Source organism: Gymnoscopelus microlampas, assembly GCF_963454915.1.
Source record: "Gymnoscopelus microlampas genome assembly, chromosome: 8".
Taxonomy (NCBI): Eukaryota; Metazoa; Chordata; class Actinopteri; order Myctophiformes; family Myctophidae; genus Gymnoscopelus; species Gymnoscopelus microlampas.
In genome coordinates this window covers 38092827-38117767 of record NC_139945.1, presented here as the reverse complement: position 1 = coordinate 38117767, position 24941 = coordinate 38092827, and the positions used below count along the sequence as shown (strand labels likewise).

General features: G+C 39.1%; 1 protein-coding gene across 2 annotated transcripts in view; it reads left to right on the top strand.

The window, feature by feature from the left end:
* LOC311050718 (glutamate receptor ionotropic, kainate 1) overlaps positions 1 to 18369 on the top strand; it is a 58718-nt gene extending 40349 nt beyond the window's left edge. The window contains exons 8-16 of one of the 2 annotated variants that reach the window (XM_084064831.1): positions 12108 to 12215; positions 12723 to 12764; positions 13964 to 14077; positions 14172 to 14375; positions 15073 to 15296; positions 16158 to 16276; positions 16452 to 16669; positions 16915 to 17140; positions 17766 to 18369. In XM_084064831.1, the coding sequence (XP_083920957.1) occupies positions 12108 to 12215; positions 12723 to 12764; positions 13964 to 14077; positions 14172 to 14375; positions 15073 to 15296; positions 16158 to 16276; positions 16452 to 16669; positions 16915 to 17140; positions 17766 to 18055 (1545 nt within the window). In that variant the 3' untranslated portion in view covers positions 18056 to 18369. The remainder of the gene's footprint in view (positions 1 to 12107; positions 12216 to 12722; positions 12765 to 13963; positions 14078 to 14171; positions 14376 to 15072; positions 15297 to 16157; positions 16277 to 16451; positions 16670 to 16914; positions 17141 to 17765) is intronic. The other variant, XM_084064832.1, reaches the window with a different exon arrangement.
* The last annotated feature ends 6572 nt before the right edge of the window (positions 18370 to 24941 follow it).

The window sequence follows — 24941 nt, the reverse complement described above, 5'->3', positions numbered from 1 at the left end:
TTTCGTTTCGGTAGTGACACCATTGTGTCACTACCGAAACGGAAAAAAAAAATTACTAAGTCCAGAGCTTTAGAATGTTAGGGACCAAAAAAAAAGTCACTACCAATCAACTTTAAATTGCCTGAAACGTATTCCTAACAGGTTTTTGGGGAAACTTTTTTTTTTTTTTCGTTTCGGTAGTGACACCATTGTGTCACTACCGAAACGGAAAAAAAAATACTAAGTCCAGAGCTCAATGAATGTTACTACCAATCAACTTTAAATTGCCTGAAACGTACTCCTAACAGGTTTTTGGGGGAACATTTTTTTTTCAGTTTCTGTAGTGACACCATTGTGTCACTACCGAAACGGAAAAAAAAAGACTAAGTCCAGAGCTCGATGAATGTTAGGGACCAAAAAAAAGTCACTACCAATCAACTTTAAATTGCCTGAAACGTACTCCTAACAGGTTTTTGGGGGAACAATTTTGTTTTCGTTTCGGTGGTGTCATTACCGAAACGGAAAAAAAATGACTAAGTCCAGAGCTCGATGAATGTTAGGGACCAAAAAAAAAGTCACTACCAATCAACTTTAAATTGCCTGAAACGTACTCCTAACAGGTTTTTGGGGGAACTTTTTTTTCTTTTTCGTTTCGGTAGTGACACCATTGTGTCACTACCGAAACGGAAAACAAATTACTAAGTCCAGAGCTCAATGAATGTTAGGGACCAAAAAAAAAGTCACTACCAATCAACTTTAAATTGCCTGAAACGTACTCCTAACAGGTTTTTGGGGGAACATTTTTTTTTTCGTTTCGGTAGTGAGACCATTGTGTCACTACCGAAACGAAAAAAAAAAGACTAAGTCCAGAGCTCGATGAATGTTAGGGACCAAAAAAAAAGTCACTACCAATCAACTTTAAATTGCCTAAAACGTACTCCTAACAGGTTTTTGGGGGAACAATTTTGTTTTCGTTTCGGTGGTGTCATTACCGAAACGGAAAAAAAATTACTAAGTCCAGAGCTCGATGAATGTTAGGGACCAAAAAAAAAGTCACTACCAATCAACTTTAAATTGCCTGAAACGTACTCCTAACAGGTTTTTGGGGGAACATTTTTTTTTTCAGTTTCGGTAGTGACACCATTGTGTCACTACCGAAACGGAAAAAAAATTACTAAGTCCAGAGCTCGATGAATGTTAGGGACCAAAAAAAAAGTCACTACCAATCAACTTTAAATTGCCTGAAACGTACTCCTAACAGGTTTTTGGGGGAACATTTTTTTTTCGTTTCGGTAGTGACACCATTGTGTCACTACCGAAACGGAAAAAAAATTACTAAGTCCAGAGCTCGATGAATGTTAGGGACCAAAAAAAAAGTCACTACCAATCAACTTTAAATTGCCTGAAACGTACTCCTAACAGGTTTTTGGGGGAACTTTTTTTTTTCCGTTTCGGTAGTGACACCATTGTGTCACTACCGAAACGGAAAAAAAATGACTAAGTCCAGAGCTCGATGAATGTTAGGGACCAAAAAAAAAGTCACTACCAATCAACTTTAAATTGCCTGAAACGTACTCCTAACAGGTTTTTGGGGGAACATTTTTTTTTCAGTTTCGGTAGTGACACCATTGTGTCACTACCGAAACGGGAAAAAAAATACTAAGTCCAGAGCTCGATGAATGTTAGGGACCAAAAAAAAAGTCACTACCAATCAACTTTAAATTGCCTGAAACGTACTCCTAACAGGTTTTTGGGGGAACAATTTTTTTTTCGTTTCGGTGGTGTCACTACCGAAACGGGAAAAAAATGACCAAGTCCAGAGCTCGATGAATGTTAGGGACCAAAAAAAAAGTCACTACCAATCAACTTTAAATTGCCTGAAACGTACTCCTAACAGGTTTTTGGGGGAACAATTTTTTTTCCTTTCGGTGGTGTCACTACCGAAACGGAAAAAAAATTACTAAGTCCAGAGCTCGATGAATGTTAGGGACCAAAAAAAAAGTCACTACCAATCAACTTTAAAAAATGTTTTTTTCGTTTCGGTAGTGACACCATTGTGTCACTACCGAAACGGAAAAAAAATTACTAAGTCCAGAGCTCAATGAATGTTACTACCAATCAACTTTAAATTGCCTGAAACGTACTCCTAACAGGTTTTTGGGGGAACATTTTTTTTTCAGTTTCGGTAGTGACACCATTGTGTCACTACCGAAACGGAAAAAAAAAGACTAAGTCCAGAGCTCGATGAATGTTAGGGACCAAAAAAAAGTCACTACCAATCAACTTTAAATTGCCTGAAACGTACTCCTAACAGGTTTTTGGGGGAACAATTTTGTTTTCGTTTCGGTGGTGTCATTACCGAAACGGAAAAAAAATGACTAAGTCCAGAGCTCGATGAATGTTAGGGACCAAAAAAAAAGTCACTACCAATCAACTTTAAATTGCCTGAAACGTACTCCTAACAGGTTTTTGGTGGAACTTTTTTTTCTTTTTCGTTTCGGTAGTGACACCATTGTGTCACTACCGAAACGGAAAACAAATTACTAAGTCCAGAGCTCAATGAATGTTAGGGACCAAAAAAAAAGTCACTACCAATCAACTTTAAATTGCCTGAAACGTACTCCTAACAGGTTTTTGGGGGAACATTTTTTTTTTCGTTTCGGTAGTGAGACCATTGTGTCACTACCGAAACGGAAAAAAAAAGACTAAGTCCAGAGCTCGATGAATGTTAGGGACCAAAAAAAAAGTCACTACCAATCAACTTTAAATTGCCTAAAACGTACTCCTAACAGGTTTTTGGGGGAACAATTTTGTTTTCGTTTCGGTGGTGTCATTACCGAAACGGAAAAAAAATTACTAAGTCCAGAGCTCGATGAATGTTAGGGACCAAAAAAAAAGTCACTACCAATCAACTTTAAATTGCCTGAAACGTACTCCTAACAGGTTTTTGGGGGAACAATTTTTTTTCCTTTCGGTGGTGTCACTACCGAAACGGAAAAAAAATTACTAAGTCCAGAGCTCGATGAATGTTAGGGACCAAAAAAAAAGTCACTACCAATCAACTTTAAAAAATTTTTTTTTCGTTTCGGTAGTGACACCATTGTGTCACTACCGAAACGGAAAAAAAATTACTAAGTCCAGAGCTCAATGAATGTTACTACCAATCAACTTTAAATTGCCTGAAACGTACTCCTAACAGGTTTTTGGGGGAACATTTTTTTTTCAGTTTCGGTAGTGACACCATTGTGTCACTACCGAAACGGAAAAAAAAAGACTAAGTCCAGAGCTCGATGAATGTTAGGGACCAAAAAAAAGTCACTACCAATCAACTTTAAATTGCCTGAAACGTACTCCTAACAGGTTTTTGGGGGAACAATTTTGTTTTCCTTTCGGTGGTGTCACTACCGAAACGGAAAAAAAATTACTAAGTCCAGAGCTCGATGAATGTTAGGGACCAAAAAAAAAGTCACTACCAATCAACTTTAAAAAATGTTTTTTTCGTTTCGGTAGTGACACCATTGTGTCACTACCGAAACGGAAAAAAAATTACTAAGTCCAGAGCTCAATGAATGTTACTACCAATCAACTTTAAATTGCCTGAAACGTACTCCTAACAGGTTTTTGGGGGAACATTTTTTTTTCAGTTTCGGTAGTGACACCATTGTGTCACTACCGAAACGGAAAAAAAAAGACTAAGTCCAGAGCTCGATGAATGTTAGGGACCAAAAAAAAGTCACTACCAATCAACTTTAAATTGCCTGAAACGTACTCCTAACAGGTTTTTGGGGGAACAATTTTGTTTTCGTTTCGGTGGTGTCATTACCGAAACGGAAAAAAAATGACTAAGTCCAGAGCTCGATGAATGTTAGGGACCAAAAAAAAAGTCACTACCAATCAACTTTAAATTGCCTGAAACGTACTCCTAACAGGTTTTTGGTGGAACTTTTTTTTCTTTTTCGTTTCGGTAGTGACACCATTGTGTCACTACCGAAACGGAAAACAAATTACTAAGTCCAGAGCTCAATGAATGTTAGGGACCAAAAAAAAAGTCACTACCAATCAACTTTAAATTGCCTGAAACGTACTCCTAACAGGTTTTTGGGGGAACATTTTTTTTTTCGTTTCGGTAGTGAGACCATTGTGTCACTACCGAAACGGAAAAAAAAAGACTAAGTCCAGAGCTCGATGAATGTTAGGGACCAAAAAAAAAGTCACTACCAATCAACTTTAAATTGCCTAAAACGTACTCCTAACAGGTTTTTGGGGGAACAATTTTGTTTTCGTTTCGGTGGTGTCATTACCGAAACGGAAAAAAAATTACTAAGTCCAGAGCTCGATGAATGTTAGGGACCAAAAAAAAAGTCACTACCAATCAACTTTAAATTGCCTGAAACGTACTCCTAACAGGTTTTTGGGGGAACAATTTTTTTTCCTTTCGGTGGTGTCACTACCGAAACGGAAAAAAAATTACTAAGTCCAGAGCTCGATGAATGTTAGGGACCAAAAAAAAAGTCACTACCAATCAACTTTAAAAAATTTTTTTTTCGTTTCGGTAGTGACACCATTGTGTCACTACCGAAACGGAAAAAAAATTACTAAGTCCAGAGCTCAATGAATGTTACTACCAATCAACTTTAAATTGCCTGAAACGTACTCCTAACAGGTTTTTGGGGGAACATTTTTTTTTCAGTTTCGGTAGTGACACCATTGTGTCACTACCGAAACGGAAAAAAAAAGACTAAGTCCAGAGCTCGATGAATGTTAGGGACCAAAAAAAAGTCACTACCAATCAACTTTAAATTGCCTGAAACGTACTCCTAACAGGTTTTTGGGGGAACAATTTTGTTTTCGTTTCGGTGGTGTCATTACCGAAACGGAAAAAAAATGACTAAGTCCAGAGCTCGATGAATGTTAGGGACCAAAAAAAAAGTCACTACCAATCAACTTTAAATTGCCTGAAACGTACTCCTAACAGGTTTTTGGTGGAACTTTTTTTTCTTTTTCGTTTCGGTAGTGACACCATTGTGTCACTACCGAAACGGAAAACAAATTACTAAGTCCAGAGCTCAATGAATGTTAGGGACCAAAAAAAAAGTCACTACCAATCAACTTTAAATTGCCTGAAACGTACTCCTAACAGGTTTTTGGGGGAACATTTTTTTTTTCGTTTCGGTAGTGAGACCATTGTGTCACTACCGAAACGGAAAAAAAAAGACTAAGTCCAGAGCTCGATGAATGTTAGGGACCAAAAAAAAAGTCACTACCAATCAACTTTAAATTGCCTAAAACGTACTCCTAACAGGTTTTTGGGGGAACAATTTTGTTTTCGTTTCGGTGGTGTCATTACCGAAACGGAAAAAAAATTACTAAGTCCAGAGCTCGATGAATGTTAGGGACCAAAAAAAAAGTCACTACCAATCAACTTTAAATTGCCTGAAACGTACTCCTAACAGGTTTTTGGGGGAACATTTTTTTTTCAGTTTCGGTAGTGACACCATTGTGTCACTACCGAAACGGAAAAAAAATTACTAAGTCCAGAGCTCGATGAATGTTAGGGACCAAAAAAAAAGTCACTACCAATCAACTTTAAATTGCCTGAAACGTACTCCTAACAGGTTTTTGGGGGAACATTTTTTTTTCGTTTCGGTAGTGACACCATTGTGTCACTACCGAAACGGAAAAAAAATTACTAAGTCCAGAGCTCGATGAATGTTAGGGACCAAAAAAAAAGTCACTACCAATCAACTTTAAATTGCCTGAAACGTACTCCTAACAGGTTTTTGGGGGAACAATTTTTTTTCCTTTCGGTGGTGTCACTACCGAAACGGAAAAAAAATTACTAAGTCCAGAGCTCGATGAATGTTAGGGACCAAAAAAAAAGTCACTACCAATCAACTCTAAATTGCCTGAAACGTACTCCTAACAGGTTTTTGGGGGAACATTTTTTTTTCAGTTTCGGTAGTGACACCATTGTGTCACTACCGAAACGGAAAAAAAAATACTAAGTCCAGAGCTCGATGAATGTTAGGGACCAAAAAAAAAGTCACTACCAATCAACTTTAAATTGCCTGAAACGTACTCCTAACAGGTTTTTGGGGGAACAATTTTTTTTTCGTTTCGGTGGTGTCACTACCGAAACGGGAAAAAAATGACTAAGTCCAGAGCTCGATGAATGTTAGGGACCAAAAAAAAAGTCACTACCAATCAACTTTAAATTGCCTGAAACGTACTCCTAACAGGTTTTTGGGGGAACAATTTTTTTTCCTTTCGGTGGTGTCACTACCGAAACGGAAAAAAAATTACTAAGTCCAGAGCTCGATGAATGTTAGGGACCAAAAAAAAAGTCACTACCAATCAACTTTAAATTGCCTGAAACGTACTCCTAACAGGTTTTTGGGGGAACATTTTTGTTTTTCGTTTCAGTAGTGACACCATTGTGTCACTACCGAAACGGGAAAAAAATTACTAAGTCCAGAGCTCGATGAATGTTAGGGACCAAAAAAAAAGTCACTACCAATCAACTTTAAATTGCCTGAAACGTACTCCTAACAGGTTTTTAGGGGAACATTTTTTTTTTCGTTTCGGTTGTGACACCAATGTGTCACTACCGAAACGGAAAAAAAATTACTAAGTCCAGAGCTCGATGAATGTTAGGGACCAAAAAAAAAGTCACTAAACCAATCAACTTTAAATTGCCTGAAACGTACTCCTAACAGGTTTTTGGGGGAACATTTTTTTTTTCGTTTCGGTTGTGACATCAATGTGTCACTACCGAAACGGAAAAAAAATTACTAAGTCCAGAGCTCGATGAATGTTAGGGACCAAAAAAAAAGTCACTAAACCAATCAACTTTAAATTGCCTGAAACGTACTCCTAACAGGTTTTTGGGGGAACATTTTTTTTTCAGTTTCGGTAGTGACACCATTGTGTCACTACCGAAACGGAAAAAAAAATACTAAGTCCAGAGCTCGATGAATGTTAGGGACCAAAAAAAAAGTCACTACCAATCAACTTTAAATTGCCTGAAACGTACTCCTAACAGGTTTTTGGGGGAACAATTTTTTTTCCTTTCGGTGGTGTCACTACCGAAACGGAAAAAAAATTACTAAGTCCAGAGCTCGATGAATGTTAGGGACCAAAAAAAAAGTCACTACCAATCAACTTTAAATTGCCTGAAACGTACTCCTAACAGGTTTTTGGGGGAACTTTTTTTTTTCCGTTTCGGTAGTGACACCATTGTGTCACTACCGAAACGGAAAAAAAATGACTAAGTCCAGAGCTCGATGAATGTTAGGGACCAAAAAAAAAGTCACTACCAATCAACTTTAAATTGCCTGAAACGTACTCCTAACAGGTTTTTGGGGGAACAATTTTTTTTCCTTTCGGTGGTGTCACTACCGAAACGGAAAAAAAATTACTAAGTCCAGAGCTCGATGAATGTTAGGGACCAAAAAAAAAGTCACTACCAATCAACTCTAAATTGCCTGAAACGTACTCCTAACAGGTTTTTGGGGGAACATTTTTTTTTCAGTTTCGGTAGTGACACCATTGTGTCACTACCGAAACGGAAAAAAAAATACTAAGTCCAGAGCTCGATGAATGTTAGGGACCAAAAAAAAAGTCACTACCAATCAACTTTAAATTGCCTGAAACGTACTCCTAACAGGTTTTTGGGGGAACAATTTTTTTTTCGTTTCGGTGGTGTCACTACCGAAACGGGAAAAAAATGACTAAGTCCAGAGCTCGATGAATGTTAGGGACCAAAAAAAAAGTCACTACCAATCAACTTTAAATTGCCTGAAACGTACTCCTAACAGGTTTTTGGGGGAACAATTTTTTTTCCTTTCGGTGGTGTCACTACCGAAACGGAAAAAAAATTACTAAGTCCAGAGCTCGATGAATGTTAGGGACCAAAAAAAAAGTCACTACCAATCAACTTTAAATTGCCTGAAACGTACTCCTAACAGGTTTTTGGGGGAACATTTTTGTTTTTCGTTTCAGTAGTGACACCATTGTGTCACTACCGAAACGGGAAAAAAATTACTAAGTCCAGAGCTCGATGAATGTTAGGGACCAAAAAAAAAGTCACTACCAATCAACTTTAAATTGCCTGAAACGTACTCCTAACAGGTTTTTAGGGGAACATTTTTTTTTTCGTTTCGGTTGTGACACCAATGTGTCACTACCGAAACGGAAAAAAAATTACTAAGTCCAGAGCTCGATGAATGTTAGGGACCAAAAAAAAAGTCACTAAACCAATCAACTTTAAATTGCCTGAAACGTACTCCTAACAGGTTTTTGGGGGAACATTTTTTTTTTCGTTTCGGTTGTGACACCAATGTGTCACTACCGAAACGGAAAAAAAATTACTAAGTCCAGAGCTCGATGAATGTTAGGGACCAAAAAAAAAGTCACTAAACCAATCAACTTTAAATTGCCTGAAACGTACTCCTAACAGGTTTTTGGGGGAACATTTTTTTTTCAGTTTCGGTAGTGACACCATTGTGTCACTACCGAAACGGAAAAAAAAATACTAAGTCCAGAGCTCGATGAATGTTAGGGACCAAAAAAAAAGTCACTACCAATCAACTTTAAATTGCCTGAAACGTACTCCTAACAGGTTTTTGGGGGAACAATTTTTTTTCCTTTCGGTGGTGTCACTACCGAAACGGAAAAAAAATTACTAAGTCCAGAGCTCGATGAATGTTAGGGACCAAAAAAAAAGTCACTACCAATCAACTTTAAATTGCCTGAAACGTACTCCTAACAGGTTTTTGGGGGAACATTTTTTTTTCAGTTTCGGTAGTGACACCATTGTGTCACTACCGAAACGGAAAAAAAAATACTAAGTCCAGAGCTCGATGAATGTTAGGGACCAAAAAAAAAGTCACTACCAATCAACTTTAAATTGCCTGAAACGTACTCCTAACAGGTTTTTGGGGGAACAATTTTTTTTTCGTTTCGGTGGTGTCACTACCGAAACGGGAAAAAAATGACTAAGTCCAGAGCTCGATGAATGTTAGGGACCAAAAAAAAAGTCACTACCAATCAACTTTAAATTGCCTGAAACGTACTCCTAACAGGTTTTTGGGGGAACAATTTTTTTTCCTTTCGGTGGTGTCACTACCGAAACGGAAAAAAAATTACTAAGTCCAGAGCTCGATGAATGTTAGGGACCAAAAAAAAAGTCACTACCAATCAACTTTAAATTGCCTGAAACGTACTCCTAACAGGTTTTTGGGGGAACATTTTTTTTTTCGTTTCGGTTGTGACACCAATGTGTCACTACCGAAACGGAAAAAAAATTACTAAGTCCAGAGCTCGATGAATGTTAGGGACCAAAAAAAAAGTCACTAAACCAATCAACTTTAAATTGCCTGAAACGTACTCCTAACAGGTTTTTGGGGGAACATTTTTTTTTTCGTTTCGGTTGTGACACCAATGTGTCACTACCGAAACGGAAAAAAAATTACTAAGTCCAGAGCTCGATGAATGTTAGGGACCAAAAAAAAAGTCACTAAACCAATCAACTTTAAATTGCCTGAAACGTACTCCTAACAGGTTTTTGGGGGAACATTTTTTTTTCAGTTTCGGTAGTGACACCATTGTGTCACTACCGAAACGGAAAAAAAAATACTAAGTCCAGAGCTCGATGAATGTTAGGGACCAAAAAAAAAGTCACTACCAATCAACTTTAAATTGCCTGAAACGTACTCCTAACAGGTTTTTGGGGGAACAATTTTTTTTTCGTTTCGGTGGTGTCACTACCGAAACGGGAAAAAAATGACTAAGTCCAGAGCTCGATGAATGTTAGGGACCAAAAAAAAAGTCACTACCAATCAACTTTAAATTGCCTGAAACGTACTCCTAACAGGTTTTTGGGGGAACATTTTTTTTTGGTGTCACTACCGAAACGGAAAAAAAATTACTAAGTCCAGAGCTCGATGAATGTTAGGGACCAAAACAAAAGTCACTACCAATCAACTTTAAATTGCCTGAAACGTACTCCTAACAGGTTTTTGGGGGAACATTTTTGTTTTTCGTTTCGGTAGTGACACCATTGTGTCACTACCGAAACGGAAAAAAAATTACTAAGTCCAGAGCTCGATGAATGTTAGGGACCAAAAAAAAAGTCACTACCAATCAACTTTAAATTGCCTGAAACGTACTCCTAACAGGTTTTTGGGGGAACATTTTTTTTTACGTTTCGGTAGTGACACCATTGTGTCACTACCGAAACGGAAAAAAAATTACTAAGTCCAGAGCTCGATGAATGTTAGGGACCAAAAAAAAAGTCACTACCAATCAACTTTAAATTGCCTGAAACGTACTCCTAACAGGTTTTTGAGGGAACATTTTTTTTTCCGTTTCGGTAGTGACACAATGGTGTCACTACCGAAACGGAAAAAAAAATTACTAAGTCCAGAGCTCGATGAATGTTAGGGACCAAAAAAAAAGTCACTACCAATCAACTTTAAATTGCCTGAAACGTACTCCTAACAGGTTTTTGGGGGAACAATTTTTTTTTCGTTTCGGTGGTGTCACTACCGAATAGGAAAAAAAATTACTAAGTCCAGAGCTCGATGACAGAATAACAGATCTAAAACCTCACAACGCGTCGTGATGCGACGCGTTGTGAGCTTGTAGATCTGCTATTTTCAAATAGCCTAGGTATAATATAGGCGCAAGTGCAGCTTATATGAAACTGTGCTCGGGTTGTGTGTCTGTCTGTCTGTCTGTGTGCAGTATTGTGTGCACTGCCTGTGTCACTACAGTGTGGCTGAAATCCGCCTGCCCCTGGGTGACTAATTACACTCCTCTGAGAGAAATATAGCAGCTACAGTAAAAAAAAACATCTAAAAGCATCTACACAAGTTCATCTATTGGGATATCTAAGAATTCCATGTAATTTGTGCATATTTCAGGCCGGATGGCAAGTTGAAAACGCCTTAGTTTGAAGGACAGTTTGAGATTTCTTCTTGTGTTCGCTTCCCGCGTTCGCACGTCTTACTTGTGTATATATTATAATGTAATCATTTATATCTGCAAAGTAACTAGTAACTAAAGTTGTCAAATAATTGTAGTGGAGTAAAAGTACAATATTTGTCTCTGAGATGTAATGGAGTAGAAGTTCAAGTATAGACAATTGGAGATTTTCCAGTAAAGTAAAAGTACCTCAACATTGTACTTAAGTACAGCACTTGAGTAAATGTACTACTACTTACTTTACACCACTGGTCATAGTGTTGATTGGTGAGGATTTACTGATTTACTATTATGCAGTCTTGACTGAATGACTGAATTTCTGAAGCATCTCAGATGCAGTAACCCTTCGATAACCCAGATAGTGCTACCATATGCACTGAATGCTTATGTTCAGCACAGTGATGAAACAATTATGAAACAGTATTATAGAGAGTCAGAGTTCAGTATCAGGGCAATGAGGGCATTGAGTATTTGTAGCGCTGCTGTCTTTTTCTACGGTGGAGGACTTAAGAGATGGATTGTTCAGCTTCTTCTTTGAGCACATAATTGGGATTCCAGCAGCTAAGATTTACGTTGACTGTTATTCACCCGAGCCCACTTCATTATCAACTGCATTCAAACGTATCTGAGATGTAAACACTTCTGTGCTGTTACACAGTACAATGCTCAATGTTAATTTACCTATTCATAACTCAAAGAATGTACAAACGGAACCAAATGGAACCCTACGGGTCCATTAGGTTACATTTTGTACACTCTGTCCGAGTTATGCTTTCCAGTCTAATAGAGGCACGCCTTCATCGACCATTAACATTAACCACTGTATATTGCCAGTCTTAATGTTATGCATCATGGTCCACTCTCTTGAGCAGCTTTATGTTATTTAGAATTATCGTAAAATACTGAGAGCACTTAGTGTGGAATTATGCACAATTCCAATTGTTGCAAATGTGGCAATGTCAAAAATACCCAGCTGCAGTTACAGATAAACAAATTAGGCTGCTTCAAAGTTCATTGCCTCATCCGTCATTCACCTCCATATCTAAATGTTTTAATAAACCCTCGCTCTGTGGATTTGCACGTTTCTGTTTAGAGAGATAAAGAAATGTATTTGTATTGTTTTGCATCCCCCTTTCCCACAGGCACAATGGAATGGTCTGACGGGACAAATAATTATAAACAGGACAGATGGCCTACGGAAAGAATTTGATCTAGATGTCATCAGCCTAAAGGAAGAGGGCATAACAAAGGTGATCTACCCATATATTAAATAGGATACCACATGCCATCATTATGAATAATGTAATCAAACTGTTTAAGTTGAATAATTTAGGCTAAATATTTTGGTCATTATATTTTTTGCTTGATTGTTCACACAAAATAATACTAGACAATAATAAGTGGACAAGTATCTCATTAAATAGCACTATTGTTTGTACTGTAGTTACAAACTCAATATATTGTGCATATTCCAAAATTGTTTTGTATTAATTTTGTTCCCACAAATAATTGGAGCTACCAAATTGCGAGTGTTTGCACTTTGTTCATGTTAACCAAAACTAATATTAACACAAAAAAAACCTGAAACTAAATATATGAGGGGAAAAAAATAAAGTAAATGTACTTGGTATACTTGGTTTATTTTACCTCTATATTAGAGCACAATAAAGAGACATATTATTTCAAACATTATGTTGTTACTATCTTAAGTACAGACCTTTTCAATTAAAATGCTCTCTTTCTATTATTTCTGCAAGCCAATTGTAGGCAACAGCCGTCTGAAAAGAGTATGGAAAAAGGTTTGTATTGTGGATGTCCTGGAAGAATGTACAGTAGCCGTGGTGAAATCTTTAACTAGCCTTGCCTCCTATTACCATCTCTGATGTTAACCCTTTTATTAAGTAAAAAGTGAATGTGTTTTGGTGCTATATCAGAGAAATGGTCCAATCCTTCTGTACAGGGAATATGATGTCAAAGGGTTTTGAGATATCGGCCTCTAGTTTAAGGGTGGTAAACATGTTTATCATGTTTACCAGCAGCACAACTGATGGGTTTGCAAGTTTGACACACAGCAGCAGAATCGCTACAGCTACAGTGCTAAAGGGGCCTAATGAAACATCATATCAGAAGAACACTAGCTTTTATTGCATTTTATTTTGCCAACTCGGTCTGTGTGCCGTATCCAGTCTACAGGGTTCCCCAAATGAAGGGGGAAATTGCACATTGTCAGCCAGGGTTCGATTTGTTACAAATAATGAGTAGCCGATCTACAAGCTCTACAACATGTCACACTGCTCACGCGTTATGAGCTTGTAGATCTGCATTTTCACAAATTTGACCAAAATAGGGAGGCCAACATACATTTGTTTTATTAAACTGTTGAATTGTGATATTATCAAACATAAATATCAAACATATCAGACAGTTTACATTTCTCAAAAGGAAATTAATTCATTTAATTCAGTCTGATTGGAAGCAGGGATAAAACATATCCCCACTGGCGATCAAAAGAGGGGGCATGGATTCCCCCCATCCCCCAGCAAATAAACCCTATTGGGGAATACTGCTGACACATCCACATCAGAATGCCATATCCACAGCAATGGTTCAACCTTACAATATTTGGGAATCTCAGCACTTCCTTAGTGACGCCTGTGTGGAACTCAAGGAAACACTGTGCTGGGTAGTTATCAGCTGAATGTGCCATTTTACATCCCTCAAACTACAGGACTTTGTTACATCTCATTCCCTTTTTCATCCCATCTATACTCATCTCTGTACACTCTCCAAGTTGTGTTTGTACCTCCCTCTGTATCCCTTATTTTAAGTTAAGAATGTGAAGCTGACTGGGAACTCCTAGTGTGTGATCTACATCTGTGTCACCGACTGTATGACACAAAGTACACAGTAAAATACAGAGTGTTACAGGGTCCACACACACATGAGCTAACACTAGTTACTGTATGTATAAATTATCTGGATTAATAATCTTTCACAGATTGGAGTGTGGAATTCCAACACAGGCCTTAATGTGTCCGACAGCAACAAAGACACATCCACAAATGTTACTGATTCAATGGCCAACCGGACCCTCGTTGTTACAACTATTCTGGTACAGTATAAGTAGGACAAAGGGAAAGCAGTATGCCCTTATTCGGGAATATCTGTACCTAATTTACTGACGTTAATGCTTTGTCATTTTCCAGGAAAATCCTTATGTCATGAATAAGAAATCTGATAAGCCACTGTATGGCAACGACCGCTTTGAGGGCTACTGTCTAGACCTGCTCAAAGAGCTGTCCAACATTCTGGGTTTTGCCTACGAGGTGAAGCTTGTGACTGACGGGAAGTACGGTGCTCAGAATGACAAGGGGGAATGGAACGGCATGGTGCGAGAACTCATTGACCATGTGAGTACTGAGCGCAACTCTCACAGAAAGAATAGAATACTTAATTATCCATATACAGCAATCCAACTAAATTAACCAATTAAGCACTGTTTTATACTTTGTCGTACACAGCATTGTCACGCAGCGAAAAACTCACAACACGTCACATGGCTATTTTTGAAAACTAGGACAATGGCTGTTGGAAATGCATGTCCCTCCGGTTATGTACTATGATGTAGTATTTAGTGCAGTACCCATTATCATAGTACTTGAAGGCCTGTCTATGACATCATATTAATGACATCATATATTTCCATATATGGGCATAAAAGGGACACTGACAGACAGAAACATAGAAAGATAGATATTTGGAATTGCGGCTTTATAGATATTTCCGGACAACCGCCCGCGGGTCCTCCACGATACACAAGTTTGAAGTCGATCGGTCGGACGATTCTTGAGTTATGCAGGGAGGGGACACACTCACAGACACTGTCTTAGAGATATGCGGGGTACACACTCACACGCATGCAGAGATTTTGCACATTCATAGATAGGTGTTTGACATTTCTTTTAAGATTTTCACCTATAATAACATATGTCCAAAATAGGGAGGCCAGGTTGAATGTGGCTAAAGGTGTGATCGCTGGATGTATACACAGCAATAAGCCATCAGCAGTACAGCCCGTCAGTGTTGGATGCCTTTGTTATTCACCAGGTGGCGGACCTTGCTGTGGCCCCTCTAACCATCACATATGTGAGGGAAAAGGTGATCGACTTCTCCAAGCCATTCATGACACTGGGAATAAGCATCCTGTACCATAAACCCAATGGCACCAATCCAGGAGTGTTCTCCTTTCTGAACCCGCTCTCACCTGACATCTGGATGTATGTGCTGCTGGCATGTCTCGGGGTCAGCTGTGTACTTTTTGTCATTGCCAGGTACATTGCCACTTGAGAGAAAAATGAAAATGCCATTTGATTTACTGTACTGTACACATTTTGGGATACTAAAACATTTTAACACTAGACAAGTGAGGTCCTCATAGCGCAGATCACCAGGTGGGGTTGGCTACCCAGGGCTGTGTCAGACGTGGGGTGCAGCCGTCGTTGAAAATCACTACCAGTCACTATTAACAATATAAAAACTATAATGAAGACAACGATTAAAGTGAAAAAGAAGAAAGCTAAAATTTAGTAGAAATCCCATTCATTTTCTTCCAGACAAAATAATAATTTAATTATTATTTTGTCTGGAAGAAAATGAATGGGATTTCTACTTCTGACATCAGCGCTAGTGAAAAACATGGCATCCACTGTTGCGCTCTATTTAGGTTTTTGTAAGAAATACCCCCCCCCCCACAAAGAAATATAATAATGTGTGAATGCAATGACAGGCAAACTGCATGGAGTATCCAAACTCATTTTGACAATAATATATAAATATTGATGTATTTTCACTTCTTGCATGCATATTCCACAGAGGCTCATGAACAATCAGTGTTGGGTTTCATGAACTTGGTTTACAGTTTAGTCATGCTGCTGACCATCTACAGTGGTGTGCCCCCCCCTGCTGATATTTATTTCTGACATAATTATTCAAAAGGAATGTTGTCTGAATAATTAACCCAGCTTTGATGGTGACTACAAATTATTGGAACCCTTGAGAGGAAGTATTAATGTGGTATATTGGTATGCATGCAGGAGAAGGGAAGATCTGGTTCTAAAAGTTGAAAAAACTAAGATGAGAAAGATTTTTTCTTGTGTGTGATGTATTGAAGCAGTGTCATTCTGTGCCGGCAGGTTCACTCCCTATGAATGGTACAACCCTCACCCCTGTAACCCTGAATCAGATGTGGTTGAAAACAACTTCACTCTGATCAATAGTGTGTGGTTTGGAGTTGGAGCTCTTATGCAGCAAGGTATTACTTTTATTGTTATTAGTCTTTATTTGAGGCCAGTCAGAGGAAAATAACACCAAATCGTATTTTTGCAAAACAAATAAGATATATTTGTCTTCTATTTCAGAACATCACATTTGACTCTTGATGTTTGTTCAATTTGAATTGATTCTATGTTATTGTTCTTATCATATAGGGTCAGAACTAATGCCTAGAGCCCTCTCCACAAGGATAGTGGGTGGAATATGGTGGTTCTTTACATTAATTATAATATCATCATATACTGCCAACTTGGCTGCTTTTCTCACTGTGGAGAGAATGGACTCACCCATTGACTCGGCAGATGACTTGGCCAAGCAAACTAAAATTGAGTATGGAGCTGTGAGAGACGGCTCCACCATGACCTTCTTTAAGGTAACAGTTTTTTTTTAAATTCCTTTAAAAAAAAAAAACATAATTTTAAACAAATCGTGGACAAGAACAGTGACTTTGAGTTTTATCTGTGAGCCATCAAGGCTTGCTCTTAAGGTTACCTAATAAACTATTAAGTGTTACTTGAAAAGAAACGACAGATTTTCAACAGAGTGTCGCTCGACAAGTGTAAATTAACCTTTAAGCTCCATTCGCTGCCACCATAAATGTGTCTTCTCCTTCAACAGAAATCTAAAATATCCACTTATGAGAAAATGTGGGCATTCATGAGCAGCAGGAAAAACACTGCGTTGGTGAAGAACAATAAGGAGGGCATTCAGAGGGTCCTCACCACAGACTATGCTCTTCTCATGGAGTCGACCAGCATTGAATACATCAGCCAGCGCAACTGCAACCTCACACAGATTGGAGGCCTGATAGATTCAAAGGGCTATGGAGTGGGAACACCCATTGGTAAGGTTGAAGCAGGTTAAATTAAGCCTAATTTGTACTACGTGAATCTGCTCTTTTCAACAAGTGACACCGTTGTGCGAGTATAAATTAAGCTTAACCACTTTAACCCTGGCATCCCAATTTTGGGCATGTCAATACAGGTGAAAATGTTCCAAAATGACCTAAATTCCCTTTCCATTTAAAAAAGAAAAAAACAATCTACAACCGCACAACACATTACCATGCAATACTTTGTGAGCTTGTAGATCGGCTATTTTTCAAGATGTTCAAAACATTGCGATGCAAGAGTGCGGCGTTGTTAGCTCCACTGTCGCGCCACAGTGCATCTACGTAGGTGGTGCGCTTCTTACCTTTCCTGGCTGTGCCCTGGGTTGACTCCTACAGTGTCGGTTTGCTTGCCACTAGTTCCGGGTGCCTGACGCAGTGCCCATGTGGTCCGTCCACCTTGTGGTCCGTCCAAGCATTGAACCTTTTGAAAATGTTCAAAACATTTTTAAGATAGGGCTTAAGTGGTTAAGGCTTTGTTGCTTATCTTACTTTCAGTTACATAACTGCCTAAAGTGCATGAACTTCATAATGGTTAGGATGTCCATGTATAACCATGTATAACCCCCCCCCCCCCCAGGTTCTCCTTATAGAGACAAGGTGACCATAGCCATCTTGCAGCTGCAGGAAGAGGGCAAGCTGCACATGATGAAGGAGAAATGGTGGAGGGGGAATGGGTGTCCAGAGGAAGACAGCAAAGAGGCCAGTGCCCTGGGTGTGGAGAACATCGGGGGCATCTTCATTGTGCTTGCTGCCGGACTTGTCCTCTCCGTTTTTGTAGCTATTGGAGAGTTTATTTACAAATCCAGGAAAAACCTGGACATTGAGGAGGTGAGTGTGGGTCAGTGTGAATATCACAACAAGTATTAACACCCAGTGTGGCTCAAATCAACGACCGCTACAAACCTTCTTATGATACGCACTTGCAGACAGAGACAGTATATCATCGTCTTCAATGGACAAATGCGGTGTTTCTCAAACCTTTTTAATTCCAAGGACAAATGCAACCAAATGGACCCGCACGGGTCCATTTGGTTCCATTTGGTTCCATTTGTACAGTCTCAGAGTTACAGGCCTGTAAGGGTTCATTTGGAAGCCCCTCAAGGAACCCTGATGGGTAGAACCACTGGACTAATGTAATCCCTGGGCCAACAGAGCAGGGAAAAACATTCAAGCAGATGTTTGAATGTGAAGAACCGCAGTGTTACAATCACAAACATATTAGTTTATTGTAGTGTAGTTTTGATGTACGACACATGAACATTTTATTCCTAATTGGAACAACACCTTTTAAATGCTATTTATGATTGAATATGTTTTTGTTTTGCTTTTGTCAATCCTTGACCGTTCAGGCCTTGCTGTTTTTGTCATTCCAAAACATTACTTAAACTAGAAAAAGTGCTCCTCGGAGCACAGGTGTCCGCCAGGTTAGGTAGGTTATTATGGGCCAGCACGGACGGTGGTTCAGCAAGGACTGAACCATCTTGATCACTTGACTATAGAGATAATGTGTACCAATTTGCATAAAATTTGTAGGAGTAATATAAGAAAAAAAAGCGCTGCAAAAATCGGCCTCCTGGTGGCGCTATAATAGGGCAATGTAAAAGGGTGGCATTTGTTCGACAACGTAGTGCGAATGTGCGTGCAAAGTTTCACTGCAATCGGACACTGCGTTCATGATTTGCGGCATTTTGTTCAAAACAGGCCACTCCTGCAAACTCTAATTGTGAATTTGAGGCAATCATGATGGAATCAAACAGATCAGTCTTGATCACATGACTATAGAGATCATGTGTACCGATTTGCGTGAAATTTGGATAAAATCTTAAGGCTTAATATCAAAAAATGTGTTTTACATAAGTCGGCCTCCTGGTGGCGCTATAAACAGCAAATGTGAAAAATGCAGGGGAAAAGTTGTTCCTTGGCCCCTAGAGAGTGTGCATACAAAGTTTTACACGATCGGTGCAGTTATAGGTAAAAACACGAATCGGCATGTTATAGCACCACCATGAGGCTGATTTGAAAATTCAAATGGCATTTCTTCCTCGGCCTAGTGGGAATGTGCGTGCAAAATTTCACAGAAATAACATGATGTGTTCATGATTTGAGGCATTTTGTTCAAAACGGAGCACTCCTGCAAACTTTGGAAGGCAATTTTTATTTTTATGACTATAGAGATACTGTGTACCGATTTGCGTGAGGTTTGACAAAATATGTAGGAGTACTGTCAAGAAATGTGTTTTGCACAAATCGACCTCCTGGTGGCGCTATGACAGGCCGAAATTTGGGGCAGAGATTCTGCTCTGGCATCCAGGGAGTGTGTGTGCACAGTTTTGCTGCGAGCAAGCCAACGGTGCCGGAGATTAGCTGTCCACAGACAGAATGACACACACACACACACACACACACACACACACGGACACACGGACGGACGGACAGGGGGTAAAACATACTCTCTCGCCATGCCTTTCGGCCTGACGGAGACAACAATGTTTTGTCTGAAAATGTCATCATGATACTGCAGATACATGATGGAAAGCGGTATCTCTTGAGGCCAGTTTGTCCTGTCTAGAATAACTTGTCTAAACGTTAAGCAAGGGATGACGGCGCACTGGTCGTTGTTGAGAAATAACCCCCGACAGGATTATTAAACCCAGAGGCGAAGCCGTCAATTATCCCGGTTATTACACGGCTACTTAATAAATTAATTAATACATTTACCCAAAAGTAACAACAAAACTAAGTATTTCCTTGCTTACAGTAATGAAAGTATTGCGCTGGCCGTCCGTCCAGTGCAACTCGGAAAACAAGGAGGTGTTGATAAAATAAAATATTTTTTGGTTACTGCATTGTCTATTTCTCGCTTCAAATGTTTTCAAAAACATTCTTGAGAGCCATGTTTAGTTGTAAATGACATTGTGCGTTTATTTACATGGGTGCCGTGTTGGATACGGCACAAAATCAAGCAGCGCAGCAGGTGCTCTGAGCCTTGATTAGACAGCCAGCGGTCTGTTATAGGTCATTATCCAGGAATCACACACAGCTGAATTCAGTGATTGACCAATTAGAATCAAGCATTCAACCAAGCCGTGTAATAACAATGATTATTGTAGGAAAGAGAGTATACTGTTATGGTGCAATTCTCATATTTATGGTACGCACATACTCTTTGCCATAGCGGTACTACCACATACCACATATTAACTCATTTGGAAACATGCAATGAAGTTTTTTTTTTTCTTTTTTCCCCAAATTGTTTATGAATGGGCAATCCCTTCCTTAAGTTGCTTAATGCTTAATGTCTAAATATTTTCTTTTTGTATGATTTTAAGTGAATGAAAATGCATGTGTATGTTTCATCATCTTTTTGTTTTTTTCAGAATGACTAAAGTTATGTGAGAACATTACAGTACATGTACATGCTTTACCTCTAATTTCTGCTTGCTTTGATTTTGATGTGATTCTTTGCATACACAACATTTTGCCCTCCTATCCTCGACAGAGATCTGATCGCATGCTTCAAGGTTTTGTTTACATCTGTGGATCGAATGGGCTACTTTCTACATCCAGAGGATCTGTGGTCATTTCTGAGTTCTTGCTATATTGCTGATTCCTCATCGTTATGCTGGGTGTCCTGCTGTTTATAGCTCCTCTGAGCTGGCTTGGTATTGTTTCTGGCACATGAAAAACACATACTGTGCTTTTCTGTGATATTAATTTACAGGATATCAGATGTCATTTAGTTAGAAACACTTTCTTTCCTGACACTGCCTGCATTATATAAAAAAAAATGCAGAACCCGTATAACCATGACAATAATCCATCTTGCAGTTTGTAAACACAAATTACATTTCAAGTCTTAAATGGTATGTTGCCAAGGTGGATCATTCAGGCATTATGCGCATTTTGTTTGCTTTATTCTGTCAAAACATTAGGCACCCTTCATGTGTCATTAATTAGTTGATAGTACCTCGACCTGTGGTAAACATAATTTTCCAATACACAGAATCTGAAGTAACCTTTTAAATTGGGGTGAATTGCTCTAGAAATCTTGCTGGATTTCAAATATACAGGGTATGGTGTTGACTTCATCTCCAGAAGGCTCAACAGTAATTTCTCATTTCCCAGAACCACCCTATTCATTCATAAGGTGTTTGTTCCCCAATAAAGATGTATCTGTGACACTGACTGAACCTACACTTACAGACTTACTTTGGTAAATAATGCTATCATGATCACCATCTGGTACACTCTGAGCAGTCAGTCACCCCTGGTTTATAGAGTATCACACACAACAGGAAATCCTGCTGTTTTGATGAAACTCTTTCACAAATCCACCCACAGTGCCTTTTGCTATCCTTGTTCTATGCTGGTGGGTTCTTATGTTATTCAAGGGAGAACATTCCTTTGAAGTAAGCACGTCATCCTCCATGCACTGTTTAGTGCATCTCAACTTATTATCGATGTTAAATCAATGATCTGTTCAAGAGAATCAAAATTGGTCAACAGGAGAAGAGACTGTAACTTGAATTAATGTCAGGAAACAGGGCACTTGAAGTGATGTTGAACTTTGGTAGAACATTAGTTTGTATACAGTTAGTGTACTGTACACCTGGCCATGATAGTCCAGATATCATCACTAATATTTTCTATTACTCCTTTGCAGAATCCACTTTGTTTATGCTTGTTTATCCTAAAAGTGTGATTTCAAGACCTGTTTGTCCAAGCAATGAGAGTGAATGGACAGAGAAAAAAACGGTACCACTGTTCCTCACACACGGAGCAACAGATACAAATGATTATTCCTATATACAACCGAAAGTCCAACATCACTTTAAAACATTTTTGTATGTAAAAAGCCCAAAGATCCTACTGTATGAACATCCAAAGTCAGGCTCTTATTAATTCCCCAGGTCAAATATACAACATATATTGTTGATTCTTGATGGCATTATAGTGAGTGAGTGTTACAGTATTTATCTGATTTGCTTTAGAATTATTTATTTACCCATATTCATGATATTGGTTCAATATTTACAGTATTCATTTGGTGAATTGTTAAATTGAATGCTATTCCCTTTTATAGATAGAGCTAAGGGCTAACAAGGCTTTTCCTTGAGTTCTTACGGCTAAAGCTGTGTTTTCACTACAATGCCAGAATTTTTGTCTGCCTGAAATTATGAGATGAACTGATACACTGTAGCGCTAATCCTACAGCTACCACGCAGTGTGCACTGCTACAATATTATCCAGTGTCTATTCTTTTTTGTCAGTTTCTGACTTTCAGTGCTGTGATGGAAGACCTAGGTGCCTCTCAAAAGTGTCACAGAACAATGAAGATTAAAAGACAAGCCAAGGGGCGGGCAGGACTACCTAATATGTTCCTCTGCCATACAAAACCAAATCCAAGAAAGAAAACATCACCTAATTCTGAACCTATAATCAAGGATATTCAGCCCATTTTAAATGCTGTTCTATACCTTTATATTAAACTATTGATAAAGATTAAATCAAATATCCTTCATATTGCTCAGTCTTTACACAAGAGGGATTTTCAATAGAAAATAAAGCTAAACCAAGATGTTGATCCTTGGTTCATGGACAGTGGATTGTTTTTGTGTCTTTTACAGAGCAACAGTGCATGTGGAACTGGGCCTTCTACTGTACTTCTCAATGCAAAAAGTGCAATATCCATTCAAATGATGTTTAGTGATTTCCAACATTTCTTCCTCTCCCCCTGGCTAAGGTTGTGTCTTTGATCTTGACAGCAGATTTTGTTATACTCTGATATTCTACTAGAGATACACTTTTTAAAATTAGAATAACCCATTTAATATGTTTCATTCCAATGTATTCTAAAAATCACACCCTGTGTGAAGGAAGCGGTGCCTTTGGGGCGGGGCTTAACTAATTTCAGTTCGTCCCTATTGGTGGTCTGAGTCCATGTACCAAATTTGTACTTGGTAGCATGCTGCGAACTTGAGTTATGGCTGTTTAAAGGCCAGCCAATGGGAAGACAGATGGGGCGGGGCTTACGTAATTACAGTTCGTCCCTATTGGTGGTTTTAGTCCATGTACAAAATTTGTACTCCGTAGCATGCTGCGAACTGAAGGTATTGCTGGTTAAATGCCGTGCTCAAACGGACATAACATACGGACGGACATACGGACGTCAAGTGTGTGTGTGTGTGTGTGTGCGTGCGCATGCGTGCAGTATTGGCGTGTGTGTGTGTGGGTTGAAGTGGCGCATGTGTTTTGCCGTGTTCAAGCATACGGACGGACATAACATACGGACGGACGGACGGACACACACACGGACAGAGTCAAATGTAGAGCGGTTGGCACCGCTAAAAATGTTGTTTTTTTCCAGGGGATTTATACCTGAAACTGGTCATGTGTGACGCATGGTAACGCCTGTCTTGCTAGTTGACATTGTGTTTGCGCAACATTCAAATAATATACTGTAGGTCGCACTTGTGAAAAGGCTGATATCCTTGGTGAACTCATAGTGGATTATTTCACTTCTCTTTTCAAAACAGCAGTAAACACAGAACCAGCAATCCCACTCTCAACTTCATAGGATCCTGTACTCCCTAAAGATGTACTGCTGAAAATACCCCAGCGTATGTCATCTTATTGTTCAGAAATGTGGCGCTGATCAGTCTAGCCGTTTCTGAGATACAGTAGCTCCACACACACAGACAGACAGACAGACAGACAGACAGACAGACAGACACTCAGACCGACCATCTTGGACTCCTGCAGAGCCATGCCATAAAAACTGGACTTAATTGTCAAATGAGCTTGTCAGCATTTCAGGAATTTTTACATTTTGGGCTGACTGTTTCTTGACACTGATAAATTATGTAAATTATGCCAATTTGCATGACTGGCCATAATTTAATATGCCTTATTATGTATGCACAGTATGACTTGTCCAATTGAGATGCAGCAGTGAGCACAATACTGAATAGCATTTTTTTATGGTATCCAAGTGTTAGACACAGCACACTGACTACTTGCACAACAAAGAATAAGTGTGAAGGTAATCTGCCACTGTATGACCAGCTGTTAGTTAATCTATCTGTCACCGAGGAGGGTGCTAGCCGTGGTCTGCTTGTCCTCTAGTCTCATTTTGCAGGAAGATTATAGTATTATGGCCTTCAGTCTCTAATCCTGTCAATGGGATACCGCTCCCCTTCCCATGCACTACACTTAGAATCAACCCACTGCATGTAATCAGTCAGGATACAGTAGCTCAACTGCACTTCAGACTTGTCTCCATGGAGCTCACTACGGACGGGGTTGATGATACTATTTTAGCACTGGTTCCCAAACTTTTTTCTTTGGAGCCCCCCTTCTTACATCTGACACAAGCTGAGACTCCCACACATGCATGCACTCACGTAAACAAGTACATGCACATGTTAACCAGTTAAAAACTATACCGGTACTTCTTGTAAAACAAATAGCCAACATAGCCGATCTAACCGTTGAGCTATTTTTGCTATTTCTTAAAACCTTTTGAAGATTCTTGAAAAATGTGTTTGACAATGACCCATAAAATTGTGGCACTGCAATATATAGCACTGTGTCTCAGGAATTCTGAACCCTGTCAGACACTCCCATCAACTCACTTCAGCCACTGATTGCTAGAAAAGTCCCATAATGTTCTGATGTTCCAGTGGCAGCAGTCACTACTGTTGACATCTTACTGAAGCGGAGTAGAGAAGAGTTGTTTTCTCAGTGACCATCC